We start from the raw sequence: 9686 nt of genomic DNA, 5'->3' as shown, positions 1-9686 counted from the left end.
TCACTACAATTAACAACAACTTCTTTAGTTTCAAATTGCATTTCCCGTTATTGCTGCTAGCCAGGTTCAAACTGAGCTTAAATGTTAATATTGATATAACTAAACTATAATTCTCTACAAATTATGTAACGCAGCTAAATAAAATGCTTCTTTAATTTGTTGTATCCTCCCATGATAGGCAAGCCTATCCTATCGATTAGAATAGTTGAGAAGGAAAAGAAGAAAATAGAGGAGATGAGAAATAAGTTCTGTTATTGCTCAAAAGCCAGAAGTACATTTTGATTCCCTTCTCCACTTCTTATATAAGCTGAAGATGGAAAGGAATTTTATTTCAAAGTTTGTTACTTTTCTAACAACCTAACTGTCTAATAGCGCACTACCGTCATAACTCACACTTGACAATTTATCCTTTATGATGACTAACATTAGAGATAAACATGTATGTTATGATTAATCGAGCCAAGTGAGAGAATGTTAGAAATATTAAGAGTCAATTATAATATTAAAATGATTTTATTATAAGTATAATATTAAGACTCTTGATATTACCTATTAAACGTTATATGGCCCAATTAATTACTGATACATTTAATCTCAATTATGTCATCGATTTGGTATATGATGGACGTACCAGATTATAAGTTATGAAATATATATATTAGGGATAGTCCTCTCTCCCCTTCAACCCTAATGTCATTCTCTCCATCAGAATACATAGAAAGAAAGAAGGCTTAGAGAGAGAAACTACCCCAATACAATTTCTGACAAGATGACTGTTGTTAACGTCTCATCATCGAGATCTGGTATGTCTTTATCTTTTATGTGTATGTGAAAATCATGTATTCACAAGATCCTTTATCATGTTATTGTTTTATGATTTATGAACATGATATATCATGCACAAATTAACACATAAATCTTGTTTCCAACATAAAACAAATTTAAAACATAACATATAACATCCAATTCAGAGATTAAACAGTAGCAGGGAAATTTTTTTCCCATTAAAACATGAGGTATTTGTTTCTTAGGAGAAATAAATCCCATTTTCGCACAAACACGAGCTTGTGGGTCCCGCAAACTAAAATAAAATTAAAAAAATGCACCATTTGGGAGTGTTGTTTTCTCGTAAAAACGGAGAAAAAACAACACCCTTTGGTGGCGTTTGGTTCGGAGTGCATATGGTATTGTCGGTTGTCCCCGTTTGGTAGAGGAATGAATAATTTTACCCATCAAACACAGTTGCCTAGCTATTGACAAATGCATGTAAAAAAGCTACAAATGCACTGTTAACGAATGCAACTTCCAACGTGGTATTTCTATGAAAATCGGATAAATGCAAAAAGTGGATGAAAATGGTGACAAAATTACCCCTCTTCTCAACCACATGTTGTAACATTTAAAATTTTAAAAAAGGTTACTTTCGTAATTTCCACCCATTTTCCCATCAAAATTTTATTTTCAACCAAATATAAACTCATGATATTTAACCTAATTTTTCCAGTAATATTTTACGTTACCAAATAACTTTTTTTAAACTTTCATATCAAACTTACTTTCCCATGTTTTTCCTTATAATTATATTTTTTTACTAAAAAAAATTTCTCCTATACCAAACACCATCTTAAATAATTAATTACGTGGTCCATCTCGTCAACAAAAAGAAAAGTAAAAGAAGAAAATTTGTTCCAAATATTCTTTTTCTTTTTTCATCCTTAAATCTCTTAAATAATTAATGACTGAGTACACGTGTTGCTGTTTGAAAAACCTTGCCGTAAAATCAGACGTACTCCTCGAAGCACTTGATAACTGCTCCAGGCGCCAACACGCCCTCCTTTATCGGTGCATGGTTCTTTCTCTCTGAAAATTCCTTCGCAATCTTCCTCAATTTCGTTAATTCCATTGGTTTTATCTCGCTCTGGAACTATATGAACAATTTCTAGGGTTTTAGCTTATCCATACGACCCATCCAATTGCCCTAAAAACCCATTTTAACTTTTTAGGGTTTCGACGATGGCCATGGGTGAGTGGCAGTCTCTCTTGCAATCCATTTTCATTGGCCTCATTTTCTCTTACCTTATCGCTAAGCTCATCTCCATCGTTGTCTCCTTCAAGGACGACAATCTCACCATCACACGCACCACCACCATCACCAGCACAGAACCCGATGTCAAGCTCAACGACGCCGTTTCCGATCCCCACCAACGGTTCGGGTTCGAGGACGAGTCGGTGATGGCCGAGCAAGGTAGCGTGAGGAACGAAAGCGTTGACGGCGGCGACGATGACTACGACGAAGACGATTGGGAAGGTGTGGAAAGCACTGAATTAGACGAGGCTTTCAGTGCCGCCACGGCTTTCGTCGCCGCCGCCGCCGCCGATCGGCTCTCGCAGAAGGTGTCCAGCGACGTTCAGCTTCAGCTTTACGGGTTGTATAAGATCGCCACCGAAGGTCCCTGTAGCACGCCCCAACCTTCACCCCTCAAAATGACAGCTCGAGCCAAATGGTACTCACTATTCTTATAGCCATTGTTTTCTCTAAAATTGCTCGGTTCGAGACTGCAGAGAAAAACCATAACAAAAAAAAAAAGGAAAGGAAAGAGCTTTAACAGTACGCAACTATGCGCTTTGAAGGTTAATTATATATATTTGGAATCTTGTGTACTGTTCAATGTATGTAATGTGGGATTGGCGATTATTGAGCTTATTGGACGTATTTGTAGTTTGCACTACTAAAGCTGAGAATGTGGGGAATATCTTATGTGCTACTATTGACTATTATTGTATTAGCCTTTTTTCGTAGTTGGTCAAATAAGGTTCTTTCCCTATAACAAAAATTTGCTTTGTTGCTAACTCCTCTCCATTTCTAGGCAAGCGTGGCAGAAATTGGGTGCTATGCCTCCTGAAGATGCAATGCAGAAGTACATTGATATTGTGACAGAGCTATATCCTACTTGGCTTGATGGTTCATCTTTGGTGAGCTAATAAGCTGTTTCTTGTGCTCTGGATGGATGAATCGCTCTTTTTCATCAAAAGGAAGAAAAGTTATATTTAAAATGAAAGTAAAATGATCACATACATTCAATGTGTTTGTTTTTGTATTGTCTCTACTTAAACTCCTGTTGTGTCTGTCACAGAGGGGCAAAGGTGGAGATGGTGGTGGCCCTAATTCAGAGGCCAAGGGACCAATGGGACCAGTATTCAGCACTTTTGTTTATGAAGAAGAACATGGCAGTGACTCGTAAGATTCCTAAAACTTCAAATTGCATGAGTTTTAGTGCATATATCTAGATGGAAATTCATAGCTAATTTGTAGTGCATATATATATGGTGGTAATTATTATTTCATTGATGTTACCCTGACATCTGTCTAGAAAGGGTAATTCTAATGGTTTTTGCTTCTTCACTCATTTTTTTTGGTCTTATGAGGTTTCTTGAACTATTTGAGAGTGAGGCTAATCCTCGCCTGGGATAGTGACGCTCTCTCTCCTCTTCTTTAGTCCTGTTTATGTTGGCAGGACCCTTTCCAAAGGCTTTGATGTGATTCTTGCAGTCGCACCTCTTATCTTGGGTCTTTTTATATTATTATACCTTTTGGTATCTCTAATTTATTGTTACTATTCTCTAAATAAAATATAAAAAATCAGACTTCATTCTGGTAATATGAATGTTCATTTTGCTGCTTTTCCTGCTATTCCTGCTATTCCTGATACAGTTTGGTTCATAGGTTCCTGCTTCTTTATTTTTCTTCAACTAAAAGTGTTATTTTTAGCTGTTTACCAGTGCTCATTCGTAAAAGGGAGTCACTGCATAAGATTGTTTCTCTTCATAACTATGTTATTTTATATGCTAGGATTAGGGGTGTAAATAGGTTGGGTTAGGCTTTGGCTTAAATAGGCCAGTTTTGTGTAAAATACTTTAGGTCTGACTTGGTCTGTTAGCCTTGTGTAGGCCTGAATTATAAGCATAGTAGTTCATTGCGCCGCAATAGCACCATATAGGCGTTGCGGTGCCTCGCCACAAGAAACCGCGCTGCGCTGCACCGGAACGCAATAGCGGCCATTTTGATCGCATTTGCGGCCATATTGCTGTCATAAGGCAAAATGTCAATTTTGTCCTAAATTTAAATGTGTAACAGAAAAAATTTAAGGGTTTTTTTAGTCTATCTGTGTCTTTCTCTATCACTTCTGCTATCTCTGCCTTTAAAAAATGTTTCTTTTTGTCATTATTTCTGTCATATATCTATTCCGCTATTTCCGCAACCGCAACCCACTAGAACGCTATAGCGTTTTTTGGGGTTGGTCGTGATATGCTGCAATCCGCATTTGATAACTATAATTATAAGTCTGGTTTGACTTATATTTAAAAAACAAAAACTTTGGCCTAAACCTGTTAGCCTAATAGGTATTCAATAATTAAAATAATATTACTTTATTATTCAAAATCATTAAAATAATAATTTATTTATTTTATTTAAAATAAATAATATGATATAGGTCGTTCTGTAGGCTTATAGACCTGGCATGTAACAGAAAGCTTATGGTCTGTTTTCTAAATAGACTTTTTTTGAAGCCTTGTTCTATTTGACTATTTGTAATAGGCTGCTGGCCTATTTACACCCCTAGCTAGGATACACTCAAAATGATGAGAGGTCTTGCCAATTTAGAATGTAACAAATTGAATGGTTAGTTTAAAAGAACAGGGAGAAAACACTTCTTTGTGGGTTAGTAGTGTTGGAAATGGTCATATTAAATCGGGAGCAACTTCCAGGGATCAAAACAACCTTCTTTGATTTTTTTAATTTAATATTTTCTTTTGGGAGTTGCAACACTACTATTATATTCATTGGTTAAGTTCCCAATGTGTGCCTCCCAACAAAGTCACCTCTTTCTAAGGATGCAGTACAATTTTGGATTTATGATTTTGGTACCTTGTTTCATATAACTAATTAGCACAATTACTTTGTTTGGAGTTCTCTGTGGTTTGGATAGTCACCTATTTGCATTTTTAATAATAGGTAAGCTTGGCATTTACTTTTGTTTTGCAACAATTATTCCTTGAAAAATGGAAGTATATCTTGCAAATTTGAAATGTTTGGAATCCTTGTGATAGGCAGTTTTGCGTCTGAGTCCAGAAGGAACAAGTACTGAACTTAATACAGTATTCTTATATTGGCAAGTTTGAAGTTTCTATGCTTTGAATGATGGGGAATAAGATAGTATAGAATCTTTGGCATGGTTCTCTATCCTTTGCTTGATATTGCTCCTTCTCATGTTTATTTTTAATCTGTCTACTTGTCATTCTTAATGTCCTTGTGTTTATATTAAACTGTCTACTTGTCATGCCTAATTTCCTCTTTCTCGTACATCACCCTTTTGTCTTTACACTAATCATCAAGCCTCACCTTCACCTATTCTGACTTCTGAGTGTGAATTTTCCCCCCTTAAGCTATTGACATTCAGGAGGATTTTATAGGCTGATCACAAGGTTGTTTTTAATTATAAATTAGCAAGCTTAATCATTTTATTGACTTATTTCAATATGAAAAGTACCAACTATCAAGTTTATCTTATGAATAACCTTTAAACAACAATAAAATTCAGAAGTAAAAAAGATTCATCGTCAAAAGGGTACAGTTTCTGGAAAGAACAAAACGTTGATAGATGTCATGCTTCATTATCTTCCTTTACAGGAAAATGGATGCCATTCATGGATTTGCCAGAGAAGGAGATATGGATAATCTGCTCAAGTGTATTGAAAATGGTGTTTCAGTGAATTTGAAGGGTGAGTTATTTGTCGCTATTTGCTTTTCATAGTGTTTTTATATTATCTTCAAGTGTGCTTTGAGTTGTCAATAATTTTATTTTGTTTTTACTTTTTGGTTTGTAAGTGGACCATGCTCATAAAAACTTGTGCTACGCATCAGGAAGTACATTCACTAATTTAGTGAGACAACATCTACGGGAATTTTAGCAGCATTGCTTGACAAGCCTAACAAGATCATATAGGTGCTTATTGTTTGTCACAAGCTTTAAGTAACTAGCTTGAAGTCCTATTTGAAGATAGAAAGTGGACTGATAACTGATGTGACGCAAAAACAAAATAAATCTTGTAGTACTTGCTTTCAGTTATGAAAATTAGCTGAAATGAAGAAACCTGTCTTGCCTTATGTTTCTTCCTAGTTTTTCATTCGCACTTGATCTCTCTTGCACCTATGTTCTTAGGTAGGAGTAATATCTGTGATTCACTGTTGGTTTCAAAAAAGAGAAAGTTTGATACATAGGGAGGGAATTAACTATACTGACATTACAATTGTTCTTGTATTTCATAATACATTTCCTTAACAAATGATGGATTTTGTAAGCAACTGTTTGTAAGTTAAATTTATGGGTTTTATAATTCTCATTTAACATGAGAATTATAATTTTTCTACACACCCTTCGATTTCCGTGCTGACATGGGTCCTACATATAATTTTTTCTTACACATGGGTCCCACATGCTTTTTACCTCTACAACATGAGATTTCAATTCTCCTTCAACATGAGAATTATAAAACCCTAAATTTATATATGAAAACAGGAGTTTAATGGCCAATCTGGCTTGAGATAATATAGTAAGATTGCCCATCACAAGATTGTCGGTGCTCTTATTGTGATTGGTATTACTATCTCATGCCACAGTGGGTTATCAGTCAGCTACCGATATTCATAAGGATCAACGTGCTTATGAAAGTATCTATGTTTCATTATTCCATATGCTACTGTCTAAACTTAATATTTGCTTTTGACTACTATTATTATTTTTGCTATTCTTTATCAACATGCATTTTTGAAATGGTTGCAGACAGTGAGGGTCGGACACCATTACACTGGGCTGTGGATCGTGGTCACCTTAATGCCACAGAGCTGCTTGTCGGTAGGAATGCTGACGTAAATCCCAAGGTATTCATGAATATGTTTTAACATAAACCGTCCAGAGCTATCTGTATGCTTTATTGGCATCGCCATAACTCTAAAAAATGAAAACAGGACAGAACCTTAATTGGATTTTGAACAAGGCAATATTCCTCACTGCATAAGTTGCACAATCTCAAACTTTAGCTTAGGCTTTTGAAGATGCTTTTGCGCATCTTTTAATTATTAACACTGATGTCAAATTTATTATTGATATTATATTTTCTTTTTGGAAGGATAATGATGGACAAACTCCATTACATTACGCCGTTATGTGTGAGAGGGAAGCCATAGCTGAGTTTTTAGTGAAGCATAATGCAGACAGAGATTCAAAGGATAATGATGGCAGTTCCCCGCTTGACATCTGTGAGCCAAACTGGCCGTTTATGCAGCATGTGGGGGAAGTAAATTGATTGTTTTTTTTTTTTTTTATTTGCTCTGTTGCTGCTTTTGGCTAATATAAGCTTACCCAAACCCCTTCAGGATTTACGTGTCTATATAACTCATTTTTTTTGTCCCTACTCTTGGTATATTTACCCTTTTCACCGTAGTCTACGCCTATGCATCGCTTAGGTAATGATTAATCAAGTCTATTCTGTTCCATTATTATTTCCGCTGCTCAACTCGTAATTTTGCCCCTCATTGCTTCCTATTTGATGAGGAAAGATATGCATGAAAACTAGAAAGAGTAACTAGGAAAGGGAATCATTACTGATTTCCTTCCCCCTTCCCTTTTCCCAAAACCCTCTCTCCCCTTTATCCTGTTCTATTGAAAGTGATATAGAGTTTATAGGGTTTGTTGAAGTCCACAACTGGGATAACATGGGAATCAGGATATCTGTGAAATCATTGATTGATCATGCTGTCAGAAGTATGTGGAATCTAATCTGTCAAGTGCTATATTTTTCTTTCTTTTTTTCTTTCAATTTTTTGGGCTAATCGACAAATATGCCCAACGCAGATGTTAAACTTGCATGGGAAGAAAAAGATAGCGTTGCTCTTATACGAGTTTGATTATGCAGCGAGTAAATACATTAGAACGGATGTTCTCGTTTAGGAAAGAGGACTATCAGTCTGGAGGTTAGTCTTTGTTTAAAGAGTAGAGATGATTTCACAAACTTAAGCATAACAATTAAAAAAATTCTATAAAATTAGATCCTTTTTTGTCAAATTTTCTGACATAATTGTACTTGAAAAAATAACAATGATTTTACTTTCATGGTGATATTTGTAGAATAAGTGATTTTAGTCATTTTATTACATTTAATAACTATTTCTGAATTTAGCTGGACTTTATTAAAACTAAGAAGTATTTAGTATTCTAATTTAGGTAAAGTTTAGAAAGTATAAATTAGAATAAATTACGATATTTATTCTAATTATCCAAAAGTTTTTGATCTGCAGAGTAATAGGTTCGATTCTGGTAAGCCCTAGCTCGTGGGAAGGACGGAGAGGTTCAAATTTAATTGGATTAATACCGGTTGCTGTTTATAAAAATAATATATTACAATATTTAAAATTATAAAGGATATTTTCCATAAATAGTTTAGATAGACTTCACAAAACATAGATTAAAAAAACTTAAAATTATAAAAAATACATATAATTAATTTAAAAAATAAATAAAATAAGAATAATATGGGTCATTTTAAAAGAAAGGTAAATAGAAGACTAAGCCATTTTCATGATAAAGTAATATAGTTTTGTGTAATGCTCAGCACACTTGTTAATTTAGTATATAAGAATATAATAGTTGAAATTTGAGAGGGAAAACAAATTTTAAGTAAAAAAGGAGAATTGAAAAGAATTAATTACAAATATTAAAAATTAATGTAAATAAAATAAAGAGAAATCATTTTAAAATATAGACAGTTGAAATTTGAAAAGAGATAAAACGTAGAAACAAAACTGTAAAAGTAATTAATAATTTAAAATTTGGAAAATATAAGAATTATGTTACCAAAAATTTTCAAAATCATGCTATAGATACAATAATTGTGGGTCTTATCTTTTTTTTTTTTTTTTAAATGACACATCTTTTTATAGTTTAAGCAAGAAGGTTTGTTATTTTATGCAACATTAGAAAAAACAACCCTTAAAATTTATGAACACTGTAAAAAAAAATAGTAAACATTGATGAAGCCATGTGTTTTAAGAGGAGAAGAAAAGTACAATGAGAGTAAAAACTTACAATGAATGAAGAGTTTCTTTTCTGATATCAGCGATATGTATCAGTACTCCAGCATTTGTTTAAACTCTCACGACTCACGAGCATCTTTACGATTTTTTTTTTTTGTGAATAAAAAAATACACTTTAAGCATTTATTTAAGGTTTTGTTTTTTCTCCGACTACTGCATATAAGTTATATGCTGCATGCGCAATACGATGTTATTTTGAGACGGAAATTATAGTATTTTTATAATTTTAATTTATTTCAGGGTTATAATAGTCTATATATTTAATTTTTTTAAGATTTCAATACTAAAATAACGAATAAATCTTTTTTTTGGACATTACAGGAAATCGAACCGCACACCTAATACACACTAAACACACCCAACACCACTAGGCTATCCCTAGTGGTGCAATAACGAATAAATCTTTGGTACTACTGCAGTACCTAGATTCAGTGTATCTTATCAATGAGAGCATTACACATCAGAGAAGAGAAAAAAATTGACAGAAAATAAAATAAAATTAATTGACATGTAATATTTTTATTGGTGGGATGCA

The 9686-nt window shown here is 33.8% G+C and overlaps 1 protein-coding gene across 2 annotated transcripts; it reads left to right on the top strand.

The window, feature by feature from the left end:
* The first annotated feature begins 1800 nt into the window (after positions 1 to 1800).
* LOC133317803 (acyl-CoA-binding domain-containing protein 1) lies at positions 1801 to 7789 on the top strand. 2 transcript variants are annotated; one of them, XM_061519693.1, is made up of 6 exons: positions 1801 to 2504; positions 2868 to 2962; positions 3145 to 3238; positions 5690 to 5781; positions 6843 to 6940; positions 7189 to 7789. In XM_061519693.1, the coding sequence occupies exons 1-6, from the start codon at positions 2014 to 2016 to the stop codon at positions 7363 to 7365; spliced, it is 1047 nt and encodes a 348-aa protein (XP_061375677.1). In that variant the 5' UTR covers positions 1801 to 2013; the 3' UTR covers positions 7366 to 7789. The 2 variants fall into 2 exon arrangements, with proteins under 2 accessions (XP_061375677.1, XP_061375676.1); XM_061519692.1 differs by having other exon boundaries at positions 2868 to 2973; positions 3135 to 3238.
* Positions 7790 to 9686: the final 1897 nt, after the last annotated feature.

This window comes from Gastrolobium bilobum, unplaced genomic scaffold, assembly GCF_033153095.1.
Source record: "Gastrolobium bilobum isolate Gb01-03AN ecotype WA unplaced genomic scaffold, APGP_CSIRO_Gbil_v1 utg1481, whole genome shotgun sequence".
Taxonomy (NCBI): domain Eukaryota; kingdom Viridiplantae; phylum Streptophyta; class Magnoliopsida; order Fabales; family Fabaceae; genus Gastrolobium; species Gastrolobium bilobum.
Note: the sequence above shows the minus strand (reverse complement) of the source record. Positions and strands in the feature narration are given on the sequence as shown.